The 19,549-nt window shown below is 41.7% G+C and overlaps 1 protein-coding gene across 2 annotated transcripts in view; it reads left to right on the top strand.

Moving 5' to 3' along the window:
- Positions 1-19,549, top strand: part of LOC123761052 (G-protein coupled receptor GRL101) — a gene marked incomplete at its 5' end in the record, with an annotated part of 127,045 nt that overhangs the window by 39,438 nt on the left and 68,058 nt on the right. For both annotated transcript variants that reach the window (XM_069328837.1, XM_069328838.1), the window contains 3 exon segments: positions 6,546-6,662; positions 9,245-9,382; positions 12,304-12,423. In XM_069328837.1, coding sequence (XP_069184938.1) covers positions 6,546-6,662; positions 9,245-9,382; positions 12,304-12,423 — 375 coding nt within the window.

The raw sequence follows: 19,549 nt of genomic DNA, 5'->3' as shown, positions 1-19,549 counted from the left end.
TGAATGTTATAGGCTCAGTCCAATTCAATGAATCAGGACAAGGAACTACTTAACGATATGCATGAAAGTGATTCGTCCATGTACTGAATAGAGGTGTGAAGTATTCAATGCAGTTTTCCCACTGTGAAGCAGCAGAAATTGATGGCAAATTGACCATAACTTCAACGTCAAGAAGAGTAAATATTTTGTAAAAAAAAATAATCATCTCTCGCAAGCGATAACGGGGAATTTATAGCCGGGAGCAAGAAAAGTTTGTAGAAATTTACAGGCACAAGGAAAAAATATATATGCACCTTTTTCACTTTCTAAAATGGAAGAGGATTCTTATGCTAGAATTGTTGGCCATATATAGGGTAAAACAATGGAGTCCAGTGTTCCATCTTCAGCAAGTTATACCGCCGACCCAAGGAAGGCTTCCGAGCGAGAGGAGATATCTTTGGGGGAGAGAAAAAGTCACAATAATGTGACTAAAACACGACCCAACCCATACATATGAAAAGAAATAAGAGTGAGTGTGTTTTGGTCCATTCTAGATTTTTATCAAGTCGTCCTGGACCCTTATTGAGTAGTCCTGGACCCTTATTGAGTAGTCCTGGACCCTTATTGAGTAGTCCTGGACCCTTATTGAGTAGTCCTGGACCCTTATTGAGTAGTTCTGGACCCTTATTGAGTAGTCCTGGACCCTTTTTGAGTAGTCCTGGACCCTTATTGAGTAGTCTTGGACCCTCATTAAGTAGTCCTGGACCCTTCTTAAGTAGTCCTGGACCCTTATTAAGTAGTCCTGAACCCTTATTAAGTAGTCCTGGATTCTTATTAAGTAGTGCTGGACTTTTACCAAGTTGTCCTTGACCGTAATCAAGTCCTCCGGGACCTTATCATATCGTCCTAGACCCTTATTAATTCGTCCTGGACCCATATCAAGTGATACTGGATCCCTATGAAGTCGTCCAGGACTCTTATTATTCGTCTTGAACCATTATCAATTCACCATTATCACGTCGTTCTGGACCTTTGTCAAGTCGGTCTGGACCATTATGAAATCGGCCAGGGGCCTTGTCATTACGGCCGGGACCATTATCAAGTCGTCTCGGAAGTACTGAAAGTACGTTCGTTAATGACTCTACTAAATCGGCTATTCATTCTTGAGTAGATAAGAATGTAACAAAATTATGACATAATGTTCTTAAATAAAATTATGACATAATGTTCACGGTCTCATAATTGGTAACTAAAACGTGGATTGGTGTGTCCGTAGACTTTGTTAACGTGGTATCCGTTTTTTTTTTATTCTCCCTGAAGATTTATTATTCACTATATTTTCCTGTGACCCCCCCCCCCCCTTTATTTTTCTTTATATATCATAATTTTTTTATTTAATTCATTAGAATGGGTTTCGGCTTACAGAATACACACAAACACGACACTCGCTGCTCATAACCCTCATCCTGTTCTGCATAGATCCATTCGAGGTCCGTAGCATTCCACTGGGTTTCGAACCTAGGTGGGCAATGTAGGTAAGAACATCACACACTCGGCTCTCGCTCAATAACAAAGTTTTTTGTTTGTAAATCGCTAGAGTTTTGATAAAACTTTCCCTGTGTTTGTATTATTCAATCGTTTCCAAACTCTTAAAGCCAGTAGGCGAGGCTGGGGATCCGGTGGTAAGATGATGACCTGCAGAGAGCACAGAGGGAAAGTGATTTGAAGAGAGAAAATGACAAGAAGAACCAAGGAGCATAGAGAACATGACAAGAAAAACGAAGTAACCTAGTGAACATGACAAGTGGATTTTAGCATGAAAACTGGAGAACATGCCAAATTGAACCAGTGTATTTTGAGAACATGACAAGAATAACCAAGGGACTTAGAGAACATGACAAGAGAACATGGTTCTACTTCTCCGTACTGGACGAAGTAGAACCAGAGAACGAAGAGAAACAAAGAAGAACAAAATATTCGCAATATTGCAACAGCAATCAAAAGAGTATACTTTCATATAAAGTTGAAGTTTCATGAGTTATTTAATCAAACATTTCTCCACTCTCCATTTCTCCATGTCGTACCTAGTAGCCAGAATGCACTTCTCAGCCTACTATGCAACTCTCGATTTGCCTAATTGGCCGAGTGATTTTCTTTATTTTCAATAAATTGTTTCCAATTATTTTATTTGAATTATTATTATTATATTATATTGGGAACATAAATTATTGACTTAGTTGTGAAAGTTTAGGTTAGGTTAAGATAGGACAGATTAGGTTAGATAGGGTTGGTTAGGTTCGGTCATATTTCTACGTTAGTTTTAAATCAAATTTAAACAAAAAATTTATTTAAACCTAATGAAATGGACAGATTTATCATTTCATAAGAAAAAAGTTAGAAAATATATAAATTCAGGAAAACTTTGTTTAATAGGCATATCGGCCCTTCCATAGTAGGCCAAGAACTGCGTTCTGGCTACTAGGTACAACATATATATATATATATATATATATATATATATATATATATATATATATATATATATATATATATATATATATATATATATATATATATATATATATATATATATATATATATATATATATATATATATATATATATGACAATGTCAGACCACGATATATATATATATATATATATATATATATATATATATATATATATATATATATATATATATATATATATATATATGACAATGTCAGACCACGAAGGAAAATGAAACAGGAAATTTCCTTAAGTACTTTCGTATATTAAATACATCTTCAGAAGGTCACCTTCACCTTCAAAAACATCACCTTCTGAAGATGTATTTAATATACGAAAGTACTTAAGGAAATTTCCTGTTTCATTTTCCTTCGTGGTCTGACATTGTCACATTCTTAATCACGTGTTTATTTTCGTGATATACACACATATATATATATATATGTTGCCGTGCTGTTGAACTATATCATGTCCTCCATATAATCGGGATGTACGTGCGAGACCTTTATTGCAAATATTTCATCTGGAAATCCAACAACATTCCTGTCAAATAAATATACGTGCCATTCTCTAGTGAAAAACATGTTCGAAACAGCTAAATTCACGAACAAATTCGGGATATTGGTTATTTATATAAGAAATCATATATGAAAATAATAGCGGTTCATATATATATTTATATATATATATATATATAGAGAGAGAGAGAGAGAGAGAGAGAGAGAGAGAGAGAGAGAGAGAGAGAGAGAGAGAGAGAGAGAGAGAGAGAGAGAGAGAGAGAGAGAGAGAGAGAGAGAGAGAGAGAGAGAGAGAGAGAGAGAGAGAGAGAGAGAGAGAGAGAGAGAGAGAGAGAGAGAGACAGAGAGAGAGAGAGAGAGAGAGAGAGGGGGAGAGAGAAAAAGAGAATATTTGCATGGATGTCTGTCAACAAAGATGGAAACTAGATCCTCGGGAATAGCGTAAAACAAATTTACAAGAGGAATGGGCTGGGGTACGGGACGCCCACAGGCTGTTTGTTGTCACCTGAATTAAAAAAAAGAACAGTATGCCAGGGGGTCATATTCTGACCCCCACGATGATTTTTGCAACTGGCTCCCGGCTAACCCTGTAAATATTTTGAAAACCAAAAAATCCAATAAAATATGTTTCTTATAATAATTATATACAACATTATTCCCTGATGATGAGGAAAATTAATAGAAAATGGCTAATATGCATAATTGGGCAGTATCCCCATAAAACACTTAGGATAAGTGATTTTGGGGCTACTGCTGAATATGAATACACCCACCACTCCTGCCCAAGCTCCACGACCACACGCCAACAGACCAGCTCGTCCTTTAAACTATTGAACGGAATTGCCCACACCTAACCTAACCGAGCACCCAAGAATAGAAAATGGGACATCCTGTTAATTCAGTGTACTGAAATATTCGACAGGTATATTGACAACAGAACCCTGGACATCAGCGAGGTGCTACACACTCCTACGTGTACACGCAACACGTACATCACGATCTTGTGCTACACAGGAAAGAACTCCCGGAAAGTTGGAAGACAGCTAATGTGGTCCCAATATACAAAAAGGGTGACAGGCAAGAGGCCCTGAACAACAGGCCAGTTTCCCTAATTTGTATACCATGCAAGGTGACGGAGAAGATCGTGAGGAAAATGCTCGTAGAGCATTTGGAGGGAAATAGCTTTGTAACACACCACCAGCATGGGTACAGAGATGGTAAATTGTGCCTCACAGGTTTAATAAAATTATATGACCAAGCAACAAAAATTAGGCAAGAAAGAGAAGGGTGGGCAGACTGCATTTTCTTGGATTGTCAGAGAGCCTTCTGCACAGTATCCCATAAAAGGCTGTTACAAAAGTTGGAGCAACAGGCAGGAGTAAAAGGTATGGTGCTCCCATGGATAAGGGAGTATCTAACCAACAGGAAACAGCGAGTAACTGTGAGGAGGGAGACATCAGAGTGGCGAGATGTCACCAGCGGAGTCCCACGGGGTTCTGTACTTAGATCTATCCGGTTTCTAGTTTATGTAAATGATCTTCCAGAGGGTATAGACTCATTCCTATTAATGTTTGCTGATGATGCAAAAATTATGGGAAGAATCAAGACAGAGATAGACAGAGACTACAGGATGACCTGGGCAAACTGAAGGAATGGTCTAGAAACTGGCTGCTAAAGTTCAACTCATGAAAGTGTAAAGTATGGAAATTTGCGATGGGAGCAGAAAGCTGAACAGAAGATACCATCTGGGAGGTGAAATCCTGCAAGAGTCAAATAGAGAGAAAGATCTGGGGGTTGATATCATACCGAACCTGGCCCCAGAAGCCCACATCAAAAGGATGTCTTCAGCGGCATATGCTAGGTTGGCTAACATAAAAACTGCATTTAGAAATGTGTGTAAGGAATCGTTCAGGACCCTTCATACCACTTATGTCAGACCAATCCTGGAATATGCAGCTCCAGCTTGGAGTCCATACCTAGTTAAACACAAGACAAAGTTAGAGAAGATTCAGCGGTATGCCACCAGACTTGTCCCTGAACAAAGAGGTATGAGCTAAGAGGAAAGGCTAAGGGAACTGAACCTCGCGTCCCTGGAAAACAGAGGAGTAAGGGGAGACATGATAACCACCGACAAAATTCTCAGGGGAATTGACAGGGTGTACAAAGATAAACTCTTTAGCACGGGTGGAATACGAACAAGGGGACACAGGTGGAAACTTAGTACCCAAATGAGGCACAGATACATTAGAAAGAACTTTTTCAGTGTCAGAGTAGTTAATTAACAGGTGGAATGCATTAGGCAGTGATGTGGTGGAGGCAGACTCCATACACGGTTTCAACTGTAGATATGATAGAGCCCAGTAGGCTCAGGAATCTGTACACCAGTTGATTGACAGTTGAGAGGCGGGACCAAAGAGCCAGAGCTCAATCCCGGCAAGCACAACTAGGTGAGTACACACACATACACACGAGAATGTATGGAGAATAAAGTAAAGTTTTTCACTTAAAGAATTCGCCAACAATGCTGCTCTTGCTAGAAGTGCATTTCTCCTGCCCGGCGGTGCCTCACACAGAGCAAACACGAGGTAAACCCGGCTCTATACTGCCCCCGCCCCGACACATCTCCTGACTCGGATAATAAGAACCAACAGACGAAATAGCTTTTGGCGCAGTTGATTGACAGAGATCTGAGACCTCTCTCTCTTGATTAGTTCCATTAGTGTAAAAGAGCCGCAGAAAAACAAAATTTCCCCTATTTTCAGGAGAGTGTAAATATTCGTGACTCATTGGTAATATTCTCCTTCTGTGATCCCCGATGGTTGATGGGCACTCTTCCTTCACCCTGTTCTTAAATCCCAGCTTCTTATCCTCATATTCCTTCCAAGTGCCATATAGTCATACTGGCTTAACGCTTTCTCCTCATAAATTTGTATGAGAATCAATAGTGCTTAAAAATACTTTAATTACTCCTCAGTCCCAGCTCTCTCATGTTGATTCTCACAAATTCAACTCATTCCAAACTCCCCATTCCTGCCTCTCTCATACCAATCCTCTTACTCCTTATACTCTCCATTTCTGATTTCCTCACACATTATACTTCATACATGTGCTGTATAGTCATACTGGCTTAACGCTTCATTTTAATAATTTCCCTTACCTCTAGACTCCCAAAAGCACATTTATCTGGCTTTCCTCATACTGAACCTCTCACACACACACACTTGACTGTATTGCCCTTTCTTGTCCTTCTCCCTGGTCATTAATGTTGGTTGGGGTCGTGTGGTAGACTTCAGTCACCATTCTTGACCTCCTCTCTGGCCAGTGATCATCACTACAGGCTATATCAGGTTGCGTGATAACCTGTAATGTTTTCCTCGACCTTCTCCGTGGCAGGTGACCATCAGTGTGGCTCATCTCAGGTCAGGTGATAACTTGTAATCTTCCTTGATCTTCTGCTTGAGAGGTGATTATCACTGCAGGTCAGATCAGGTCACCGCGTAACTCGCAAATAACCTTCCTTGACCTCTTCCCTGGCAGGTGATCACCCATGTGGGCCAGGACAGGTCAAGTGCCACACGGGTCAGTGCCTCCCACAGAGCTACTGGCGCGACCACATCCCAGACTGTCCTGATAAGTCCGACGAAATCTTCTCTGGTAAGTGACAAACAATATTGCGAGTCTGTGTATATATGTATACAGGTGTATCCCCGTGTGTGTGTGTATATATATATGTATGTGTCTATACCTATCACACACACACAACGAATGCAGATGAAACAGGAAATACCGTATTTCCCCCCAAAAAAAATAAAAAATAAAACAGATATTCCAGTGTGAATCCGCCGGTAAATTTCGTTTCCCCCCTTTTTTATTCCTGTGTTCCAGCCGCGTCTACTCCACTTTTCCTCTCTCTCGACGCGTGTGTTTACTGTGTATAGCTCGCGGCTGGAGGAGAGCTGCAGCGCTTGTCACTTTTGTGGCTGGGGAGAAAAACTTTCTCGTCTGGCAGAATTCACACTAGTGAGAATGTTGGGGCCACCATACCGCAGCTGGAAGCCACGATACTGGTGCTGGAAGTCACCATACCTGTACTGGAAGCCACCATACCGGTACTGGAAGCCACCATACCGGTACTGGAAGCCATCATAACGGTGCTTGAAGTCACTATACCGGTGCTGGAAGTCACCATACCGGTACTGGAAGCCACCATACCGGTGCTGGAAGCCACGATACTGGTGCTGGAAGCCTCCATACCGGTGCTGGAAGCCACCATACCTGTACTGGAAGCCACCATACCGGTACTGGAAGCCACCATACCGGTGCTGGAAGCCACGATACTGGTGCTGGAAGCCTCCATACCGGTGCTGGAAGCCACCATACCTGTACTGGAAGCCACCATACCGGTACTGGAAGCCACCATACCGGTACTGGAAGCCACCATACCGGTACTGGAAGCCACCATACCGGTACTGGAAGCCACCATACCGGTACTGGAAGCCACCATACCGGTGCTGGAAGCCACCATACCTGTACTGGAAGCCACCATACCGGTACTGGAAGCCACCATACCGGTACTGGAAGCTCCATAACAGTGCTGGTAGCCACCATAATGGTGCTGGAAGCCACCATAACGGTGCTGGAAGCCACCATACCGGTACTGGAAGCTCCATAACAGTGCTGGTAGCCACCATAATGGTGCTGGAAGCCACCATAACGGTGCTGGAAGCCACCATACCGGTACTGGAAGCTCCATAACAGTGCTGGTAGCCACCATACCGGTGCTGGAAACCACCATAACGGTGCTGGAAGCCACCATACCGGTGCTGGAAACCACCATAACGGTGCTGGAAGCCACCATACCGGTGCTGGAAATCACCATACCGGTGCTGGAAACCACCATAACGGTGCTGGAAGCCACCATAACGGTGCTGGAAGCCACCATACCGGTGCTGGAAATCACCATAACGGTTCGGGAAGCCACTAAACCACTGCCTGAAATCAGAATTCAGCCGTTGGAGGCTACCATTCTGATGTCTGACTTAACTACAAGTAACTCTAACCTCCAAATACTGTTTATACTTACGTATAGCTTGTAAAAAGTCATGAAAATACAAGGGCTCTACTACAATGGTAAAAATACAAAATTTGCTTGTCATTAAAAGCAAGTTCTCTTCTAAAACCTTATAAAATAAAATAAAAAATACATGCACGTGCTCTTCTAACAAAGAAAATGTTACCAATTATTTAAATATTTCACTGAACAAAATGAAAATTTAGAAGAAACGTAGACACAAGCATAGTTGTAATAGAGATTTCTGTAGAGGAAGGGAGCTTGGGGGATATACAGCTCAACATGTGGGTATACCATCAATTTAGAATATTCTATTGACATGCATTTACAGAATTGTGAAAGCATTTATGAGCACGAATAAAAACAAAAAAAAATCCTTTTAGATTTGGTTATTATAAAACGGAATTTTAGTGAAAAAATTTTAGTGTCAAAAAAGTATCAACAATTATGACAGAAAACTTCGAATATTGTTGACATTACAAAAATATAAATTCACAATGAAATAACAAAAACGTGATGAATTTATGGATAAATCCTCGAGGCAGTAGATGGGATCGAACTCCATCCATGTCGATAGTGCGTGTTCCCGAGGAGTCTGCAGACGCAGGCTTGATCCCATGCTACTGCATCAGTCCTGGTTGAAAGTTATACATTCTTGACCAAATGTGAACCCTTGCGTAGTGTAGCGAATATACAGTGAATATACTTGTATGAAGCCTCGCTTCATACAAGTCTGCGTTCGATACCCGACAGCCCAAATCCTTCATTCTCTTCACCCCCTCTATCCCAGCTCCTATCCTTCCCTTTGATCTCTTCCATGTGCAACATAATCCCGCTGGCCTAGTGCTTTCTCCTCGTAATTCTCCTTCCGGACCACACGTAAAAAGTAAAATATTAATGAAGAAAAATGGCAAAGAATATATTATAATATAATACTTGGACGGGCTATGAAGACAAGTATCTGGGGATAGGTCGAAAGAAAATTACTGGTGCCCCATACACTCGGACCATCGGGGGATCGAACGCCGACCTGCAACAAACGAGAACGGCCGCTGTATATCGACCAGACCAAGTATTACCACACGCACAAAATAACTTTATTTTTATTTACTTTATTCCATTTGGCCTGATGTTGACATAACTTGCCATACTGGTTCCTCGACAGAGAAGGAGATCTCCGGGTGTGTGCCGGGAGCGTTCCGTTGCGCTACGAGCGGTCAGTGCATCCCTGCCGAGCGGCGCTGTCTGCTCTCCCGTGACCGGCACCTTAGCTGCGCTGACGGCTCCCATCTCCTCGACTGTAGTGAGTATATACCTCTCCTGTTGTAGCGAGTACTTTCCCTGCTGTAGATTATCGCTCCCTGTTGTAGCGGGTACTTCTCCTGCTGTAGATTATCTCTCCCTGTTGTAGCGAGTACTTCTCCTGCTGTAGCTTATCTCTCCCTGTTGTAGCGAGTACTTCTCCTGCTGTAGCTTATCTCTCCCTGTTGTAGCGAGTACTTCTCCTGCTGTAGCTTATCTCTCCCTGTTGTAGCGAGTACTTCTCCTGCTGTAGATTATCTCTCCCTGTTGTAGCGAGTACTTCTCCTGCTGTAGCTTATCTCTCCCTGTTGTAGCGAGTACTTCTCCTGCTGTAGCTTATCTCTCCCTGTTGTAGCGAGTACTTCTCCTGCTGTAGCTTATCTCTCCCTGTTGTAGCGAGTACTTCTCCTGCTGTAGTTTATCTCTCCCTGTTGTAGCGAGTACTTCTCCTGCTGTAGTTTATCTCTCCCTGTTGTAGCGAGTACTTCGGCTGTAGTAAATGCCTCTCCTGGACAGTAGGGAGTACTTCACATGCTGTATTGAATTCCTTTCCTGCTATAGTGAGTTCCTCTCCTGCTATAGTGAGTTCCTCTCCTGCTATAGTGAGTTCCTCTCCTGCTATAGTGAGTTCCTCTCCTGCTATAGTGAGTTCCTCTCTTGCTATAGTGAGTTCCTCTCCTGCTATAGTGAGTTCCTCTCCTGCTATAGTGAGTTCCTCTCCTGCTATAGTGAGTTCCTCTCTTGCTATAGTGAGTTCCTCTCCTGCTATAGTGAGTTCCTCTCCTGCTATAGTGAGTTCCTCTCCTGCTATAGTGAGTTCCTCTCCTGCTATAGTGAGTTCCTCTCCTGCTATAGTGAGTTCCTCTCCTGCTATAGTGAGTTCCTCTCCTGCTATAGTGAGTTCCTCTCCTGCTATAGTGAGTTCCTCTCCTGCTATAGTGAGTTCCTCTCCTGCTATAGTGAGTTCCTCTCCTGCTATAGTGAGTTCCTCTCCTGCTATAGTGAGTTCCTCTCCTGCTATAGTGAGTTCCTCTCCTGCTATAGTGAGTTCCTCTCTTGCTATAGTGAGTTCTTTTCCTGCTATAGTGAGTTCCTCTCCTGCTATAGTGAGTTCCTCTCCTGCTATAGTGAGTTCCTCTCCTGCTATAGTGAGTTCCTCTCCTGCTATAGTGAGTTCCTCTCTTGCTATAGTGAGTTCCTCTCCTACTATAGTGAGTTCTTTTCCTGCTATAGAAATTAAGTAATTCCCGTTCTCTCTGCTCCAGGCTATCCAGATTTTCTCTTGAACTTGAAAATCATATTTAATTGTTCTTTGTTGGTGAAGCTGATTAATTATTTCGGTTTTTCATTATACTTAACTCTCCTTTCATTGGCGTAGCAGGAGCGACTCATAACAATCTGTTGTTTAAAATGTTTGTCTTCTTCAGGAATTGGAGATAAGATATTCAGTAAATATGTAAAGATTTACATAATTTTGTTGTTTATGTGTTTTTTTTTCCTTTAGTGTTTTCAGTAACTAACCTTTTCCCCGCCTATTTTTTTAGGCCAATCTAACCTAACTTAGCCAATCCTAGACTAAAGAAACCTATCCTACCCCAACCTAACCTAACCTTTACTTATTCAATCCAACCTAACCTACCCTAACCTAACCTAGCAACCTTGCAGTCAGGCACTCACGCTCACGAACCCACTCTCTTCCATTTAAGTTTTTTTTATTTATACCCTCTCCCACCTTCTGGGCCCCCTGTCTATTCATCCCGGTCTATTCTATTGACCTATTCATCACTCTCTACCTCTTCCCCATTCTCTACCTCAGCATTTATCCACCCCACACATATTATCAACACTTAAACACATACACATACGCACACATACACCCAATTATAAATATCCTAAAACGTATTATTTCATAATTTTGATTTACTATCACATTCTCTGTAACTGAACAATTGAACAATCCCTCCATAACACCCCTTTCTCCCACCCCTACCACACTATTCACCACTAACTACCAATTACAGTTGTCATTCTAACCGGTTCATTACCCTTCCACTTTACCACATCAATAACCACGCTACCACATTCGCTCTAAGCAGATAGACTAAGCATTGATCGACCCTGCAAGAAGCGAGGCTTCCTGCAGGGTCGGCGTTCGATCCCCGATGGTCCAGGTAGCTGGTCATCGTTGCATCTCTATTACCACATCCCTTCGACATCCGAACCTAAATAACACAAGAAAGGTAAAACACACACACACACACACACACACACACACGCACACACACACACACACACACACACACACACACACACACACACACACACACACACACACACACACACACACACACACACACACACACACACAACACACACACACACACACACACACACACACACACACAGGGGCCTCGTAGCCTGGTGGATAGCGCGCAGGACTCGTAATTCTGTGGCGCGGGTTCGATTCCCGCACGAGGCAGAAACAAATGGGCAAAGTTTCTTTCACCCTAAGTGCCCCTGTTACCTAGCAGTAAATAGGTACCTGGGAGTTAGTCAGCTGTCACGGGCTGCTTCCTGGGGTGTGTGTGTGTGGTGTGGGAAAAAAAAAAAAAAAAAATAGTAAGTTAGTAGTTAGTTAGTAAACAGTTGATTGACAGTTGAGAGGCGGGCCGAAAGAGCAAAGCTCAACCCCCGCAAAAACACAACTAGTAAACATACACACACACACACACACACACACACACACACACACACACACACACACACACACACACACACACACACACACACACACACACACACACACACACACACACACACACACACACACACACACACACACACACACACTGTGAGAAGAGTCCGACAGCCTGACAATTTCCTTGCCAGCTGACCACCACTTCTTTTCTTGTGACCTTGCAGAGCTTCTACAGTGCCCCGCGGGAATGTACAAGTGTCTCTCTGGCCCCTGCCTGGACGCCTCCAGGAAGTGTGATGGAATCATCGACTGCCCGGAGACCTGGGACGACGAGGACTTTTGCCGTAGGTCTCTCTCTCTCTCTCTCTCTCTCTCTCTCTCTCTCTCTCTCTCTCTCTCTCTCTCTCTCTCTCTCTCTCTCTCTCTCTCTCTCTCTCTCTCTCTCTCTCTCTCTCTCTCTCTCTCTCCCTCCCTCTCTCTCTCTCTCTCTCTCTCTCTCTCTTGGCACTTCATTTAATATTTTTGCTCCAAGTCCAATGACACTTTGTGTTCCTGTCGACCTCGCTTCCTCGCCCAATATTTCCCCCCCTTGTCACTCTTCCTCCGTTGCAGTGATCCCATAAGAAATTTACAATCTTCTTTGTTTTGCCTTCAAGCTGAGATAACCTTTGTGACAAACGTCTTATCGCCTTGGGTCCCTTGCATTTTCTCTTTTGCTCTGGGTCGAGATGTTACTGAGGCCTTTCTTTGGTGTTTTCGTTTTTTTTATTTCCCTCTCGTTTGCCTCGTGTGTTTGTGTTTGCTAGAGTTTGTCCGGTTTTGCTGGTGTTTGCCTGGCATGTATTTTCATGTTTGTGATTGCTTGTGTGCTCATATTTCCTACGTGTTGGTGTGTGTCTTGATTTACAATTTGCATTTACTATTTGTGTCTGCAGAATCGAGCTATTAGCTCTTGGACCCCATCTGTCTAACCAATTTATTTTTCCTCTAATATTTCTACTACATATATTTATCTCTAACCCAGGCAAACACACACACACACACACACACACACACACACACACACACACACACACACACACACACACACACACACACACACACACACACACACACACACACACACACACACACACACACACACACACACACACACACACACACATCCCCCAAGAAGCAGCCTGTAGCAGCTGTCTAACTCCCATGTAATTTACTGTTAGGTGAACACGTTCATCAAGGTGAAAGAAACTCTGCTCATTTCTTTCCGCCTCCGCCGGAAATCGATTCCTGGCCATTGCAACTACGACCCCAGAGCGCTGTTCACTCAGCCGCGAGACTCCATAGTGTTCTCACCTAGTTGTACTCACCTAGTTGTGTTTGCGGGGGTTGAGCTCTGGCTCTTTGGTCCCGCCTCTCAACCGTCAATCAACAGGTGTACAGATTCCTGAGCCTATTGGGCTCTATCATATCTACACTTGAAACTGTGTATGGAGTCAGCCTCCACCACATCACCCCCTAATGCATTCCATTTGTCAACCACTCTGACACTAAAAAAATTCTTTCTAATATCTCTGTGGCTCATTTGGACACTCAGTTTACACCTGTGTAACCTTGTGCGTGTTCCCCTTGTGTTAAATAGACTGTCTTTATCTACCCTATCAATTCCCTTCAGAATCTTGAATGTGGTGATCATGTCCCCCCTAACTCTTCTGTCTTCCAGCAAAGTGAAGTTTAATTCCAGTAGTCTCTCCTCGTAGCTCATACCTCTCAGCTCGGGTACTAGTCTGGTGGCAAACCTTTGAACCTTTTCCAGTTTAGTCTTATCCTTGACTAGATATGGACTCCATGCTGGGGCTGCATACTCCAGGATTGGCCTGACATATGTGGTATACAAAGTTCTGAATGATTCTTTACACAAGTTTCTGAATGCCGTTCGTATGTTGGCCAGCCTGGCATATGCCGCTGATGTTATCCGCTTGATATGTGCTGCAGGAGACAGGTCTGGCGTGATATCAACCCCCAAGTCTTTTTCCTTCTCTGACTCCTGAAGAATTTCCTCTCCCAGATGATACCTTGTATCTGGCCTCCTGCCCCTACACCTATCTTCTGTTGTGATAGTGTGTGTGTGTGTGTGTGTGTGTGTGTGTGTGTGTGTGTGTGTGTGTGTGTGTGTGTGTGTGTGTGTGTGTGTGTGTGTGTGTGTGTGTGTGTGTGTGTGTGTGTGTGTGTGTGTGTGTGTGTGTGTGTGTGTATGTGAATACTCTACTAATTTTTAAATGTGATTAAATGTGATTAAATGTGATTATTAAATGTGATCAAAGTGATTTAAATGTGTGTGTGTGTGTGTGTGTGTGTGTGTGTGTGTGTGTGTGTGTGTGTGTGTGTGTGTGTGTGTGTGTGTGTGTGTGTGTGTGTGTGTGTGTGTGTGTGTGTGTGTGTGTGTGTGTGTGTGTGTGTGTGTGTGTGTGTGTGTGTGTGTGTGTGTGTTTCTCTACACCCTCGTGAGCACCAGTCCTCGTGAGGACTCTCAATGTGTGTTTGCGTGCGTTTGTTTGCGTGTGAGCTGCACAACACAACACATAAAAATCGATTCCCCATTCACCCGCTAATTGTCAACGTTGGCAAGTAACGGCAGGTTTAATGGTCCTTTACCGTGATGCTCCATAATCATCCACACGCAGACATTAATCTTCCGGTCTTTTGAATTGCAAGTAAATTAGTTTTACTGCCCCCCCCCCTCCCCCATGTCTTGTATTTGGGGTGAATACATTCCTTCCATTAACGCGAAATATTTATTTAATCTTTATTTACGATAAATTAACTCTGGTTTATATAAACGGGTTGATTAAAATCCTTCATTAATTGCGTAATCAGGACTGAAAACCGAGTCGTTCCCAACCACATTTGCATTTTAGTGAGAAACATCAATTTTGTGAAACAATTATCACAGGATCTCATTTCCATAATGTTCACAGAGCAATTTTCAGCTCCTCATAGCTTCCTGCTTTCCCACAGCTCCTTCCTCGTCCTCCTTGATTCCCGTAGCTTATCCCCGTTCTTGCACCAACAAGTGGCTACTGGAGTTCAACTCACGCAAGTGCAACGTTATATAGCTGTTGGCTGGTAACAGGAGGCCAGACACAAACTTAATCGAATCAATCTTTCTCCCGACACACGTATCAGACGAGTATCCTCAGCTTCTTATTCAAGACTGGCCAACATAATCTTCTTCCTTTAGAACTCTGAATAAGACTCTGTCATCACATGTCAGACAGATCTTGAAAGGAATCACCGCCTCCTCTTGTCAGTCACCATCATGGAGTCTGTCTCTCGTTCAAAACAAAACATGGTTGGTGAGAGTTTAAAGGTATGCCACGAGACTTGTCCCAGAGCTGAGAGGAACTTACCATGACTAGTCCCAGAGCTGAGATATACTACTAGGCTAGTCCCAGAGCTGACAGATACAACTAGACTAGTCCCAGAGCTGAGTGGAACTTACCATGACTAGTCCCAGAGCTGAGATATACTACTAGGCTAGTCCCAGAGCTGAGAGATACAACTAGACTAGTCCCAGAGCTGAGAGATACTACTAGGCTAGTCCCAGAGCTGAGAGATACTACTAGGCTAGTCCCAGAGCTGAGAGATACTACTTGGCTAGTCCCAGAGCTGAGAGATACAACTAGACTAGTCCCAGAGCTGAGAGATACTAGTCCCAGAGCTGAGAGATACTACTAGGCTAGTCCCAGAGCTGAGAGATACAACTAGACTAGTCCCAGAGCTGAGAGATACTTCTAGGCTAGTCCCAGAGCTGAGAGATACTACTAGACTAGTCCCAGAGCTGAGAGAAATATCACTTGACTAGTCCCAGAGCTGAGTGAGATATAACTATAATAATAATAATAATAATAATAATAATAATAATAATAATAATAATAATAATAATAATAATAATAATAATAATAATAATAATAATTTATTTAGGAAAAGTACATACATAGATGCAGTTACAAACATTCTGATTGATTTATAGATAGAACTAGCACATACAATACCTAAAGCCACTAGTACGCATAGCGTTTCGGGCAGAGCTCGACTAGTCCTAGAACTGAACGTCACACTACCAGGCTCTACTCCCAGAGCTGAGAGGTATGGCACCAGGTTAGTCACAAAGCTGGAAGGTAGGCCACTGTATTTAGTTGCAGAGATGAGCTACGAGAAACTACAATAACTTACTCTTACCTTTATGGATGACAGAAGAATCAGAAAAGACATGATCACCATATTCAAATTCTCACGAGAATTGACAGAAGAGACAATGATATTACACTTGTTTTCCTGAATGAATGTTATTCTTGTTTACCTTTTGTATGAACGGTATTAAAGTTTGTTTACATGTACAAACGGTATTGATCTTGTTTATCTGTTGCATGAACGGTATTACTCTTGTTTCCCTCTTGCATGAACGGTTTTGCTCTTGTTTACCTGTTGCGTGAACGGAATTACTCTGGTTTATCTGTTACATAAACGGCAGTACTCTTGTTTCCCTCGTGTATAAACGGAATTGCACAGAATATACAGAATATCTCCTGATTGGTAACCTGTTCAGTGTGTTAACAAGTTAATTAAAAAGTATTTCGCCGCGTTGACTAAACAGTTTCCATGTCATTTTAAAACCAAATTATTGCGTGTTCTGATTCAATAAGCAAAATTGAAAAAGTTTTCACAGTGAAGTAATCTCGGGAGCGTGTATAATTTTGGAATAAATATATTAAGTCAGCTTAATATACACAATATACACATATATATATATTGAATATTCAGGGTATCTTTTAAACTTAGACTACGTGCAGGGAAAACTTATTCTTGCTGTTAGGTCAGTAAACTATCGAGGTTGAAAGATCTAAAGTCAACTTACTGGTTAATCAATAAACCACTGTAGTGGTCTTAAGCCCTAGGCCAGACCCTATCTATATTATTCCCAGGGTAATTGTCATTAAGTTTTGTGTTGAGTATTCAGATACGCGACAAGACGTGTCCCAGAGTGAGAGGACTTACTGCCGTGGAAGGTTTTGGGTGCTCAAACTCGCTATATTTCATATATTTCAGGAAAGGCGAAAACTGGGGGGGGGGGAGGGATATGATAACAACATACAACGTAATATGGGAAATTGATTGGGTGGACAAAGAGGCAATGTTTCGAATGCGAAACAGCAGGAACAGAAGGTAATGGGTTGAAGCTGGAGACAAAGATGAATCATAGAGACGTCTTAAAAAACTTTCTTCGGCATAAAACGGGCAATTAAGTGGAACTGGCCGCACGGAGAAGGTCGTTAAAGCTAATTCATTAAGCACCTTGAAAAAAAATCGAAGCAAAAAAATTTAGAAATTAAAGTTACTTCTTTGACTTTGCTTTCAATTTTGCTGCCTTGAATTGCCACTTGGACTGCTCTCGTCATTACATCACTCCACACTTTCTCAATGACCACCGTCTGGCTCTCAAGTTGATTTTGGAACCTATCGTGTGGGTCGTAGTCTAGAGCTGCCTGGCAGCCATGGAATATGCAGACGGCCCACTCTTGTCTCTCTCCTGGTTGACCATTATTTCATCATCAAACTGTAATAAGTTCGTTAAAGGTGACATATTTCTGCTAAAGCAATGCTAGTGTACAGAGATAAAGCTCCCTTCTCAAATTGGAACAATTAGGCGTAGGTGAGAAGCAGGCATACACTATATATATATATATATATATATATATATATATATATATATATATATATATATATATATATATATATATATATATATATATAAATATATATATATATATATATATATATATATATATATATATATATATATATATATATAAAAGTTTGTGAGGGTACCACCTCTGGTGCCAATGTGGGGACCCATAGCCTCGGAGAAGAAAATAAAAAGTATTCAGAGGAGACCTTGTGGTTTCTCACTGAACACTAATATTATCTTCTCCTACCACCCCCATTCTTTTGTATGTACACATATATATTTACTTTATTTGAACTTTGTTACAAAAAAGGAGTTACATATAGGTTACAAAGATGGTTGTCATAGGTTGTCGAGTTCCTCCAGCTCCTCAGATGGCGGGCAGGAACCCTGGATGCAGTGCGCATTTCCCCTCTGTATCGCCACACTGAGGCGCTGGAAAAGAAAGCTTGCAGCTCTCGGGTCCCTTGTTGTTTCAATGAGCCTAGAACCCAGTTCCTTCAAAAAACTGGTAGCACTTTTACCCCAGGCGCCGAGCGTCTCAGAAGCAATGGGGACAAAATTGTAGTGGTGATCCAGTTCTCTATACTTACGGGATTTGGCTGCTTCCCTGTGGGTGGCAGCGCCACCTGGTTGTGCAACACTGAGGTTAATGTAGGTGTTAGCCAGGGTTGATACGCACGTGTAGTCCCATACCAACTGCTTGCCATTCTTCCAGGGGTTCACTGTGATACCATCTGGGCGACCAATAAGAGCATCAGAGTTACGGGGCGTTAGGTAACGGGGCTCTCTTTCAGCTGGGCATCCAGCTGTGGTGAGGCTCCTCTTGATGATGTCGTTAACTTCGCTTCGTTATATATATATATATATATATATATATATATATATATATATATATATATATATATATATATATATATATAAAAGTTTGTGAGGGTACCACCTCTGGTGCCAATGTGGGGACCCATAGCCTCGGAGAAGAAAATAAAAAGTATTCAGAGGAGACCTTGTGGTTTCTCACTGAACACTAATATTATCTTCTCCTACCACCCCCATTCTTTTGTATGTACACATATATATTTACTTTATTTGAACTTTGTTACAAAAAAGGAGTTACATATGGGTTACAAAGATGGTTGTCATAGGTTGTCGAGTTATATATATATATATATATATATATATATATATATATATATATATATATATATATATATATATATATATATATATATATATATATATATATATATAACATCAATCGTACCTAATAGCCAGAACCGCACTAATTGGCTTAGAATGCAAAGCCTGATTAACCTAACAAGCAGAGTGATTTAATTTGTTTTAAATATTTATTTTCAAATTGGTTTATTCTTATTAAAATTATTATATTAAGAACATAAATTACTGACCAAGTTATATTGGGTAGTTTAGGTGAGGTTTGATCGCCTAAAACGTCATCAAACTTCAATGTTAAGTTCACATCATAAATAATGTAATGGAAAGCCTTATCAATTCATAAGAACAATTTTTTTGAATATATATATATATATATATATATATATATATATATATATATATATATATATATATATATATATATATATATAATGTTCCCGACTGAAAAACACATTTCATCACGAGACGACACAATGCGTAGACTCTCCGTGTTTTGGAACCGTCGCAGCGTTCCAGTTAAACTGGTTCAATCAGCCAAGGCGACCCTCCAG

This window comes from Procambarus clarkii, chromosome 22 (genome assembly GCF_040958095.1).
Source record: "Procambarus clarkii isolate CNS0578487 chromosome 22, FALCON_Pclarkii_2.0, whole genome shotgun sequence".
Lineage (NCBI taxonomy): Eukaryota > Metazoa > Arthropoda > Malacostraca > Decapoda > Cambaridae > Procambarus > Procambarus clarkii.
The sequence above is the reverse complement of the archived record's forward strand: the minus strand, read 5'-3'. Positions and strand labels throughout refer to the sequence as shown.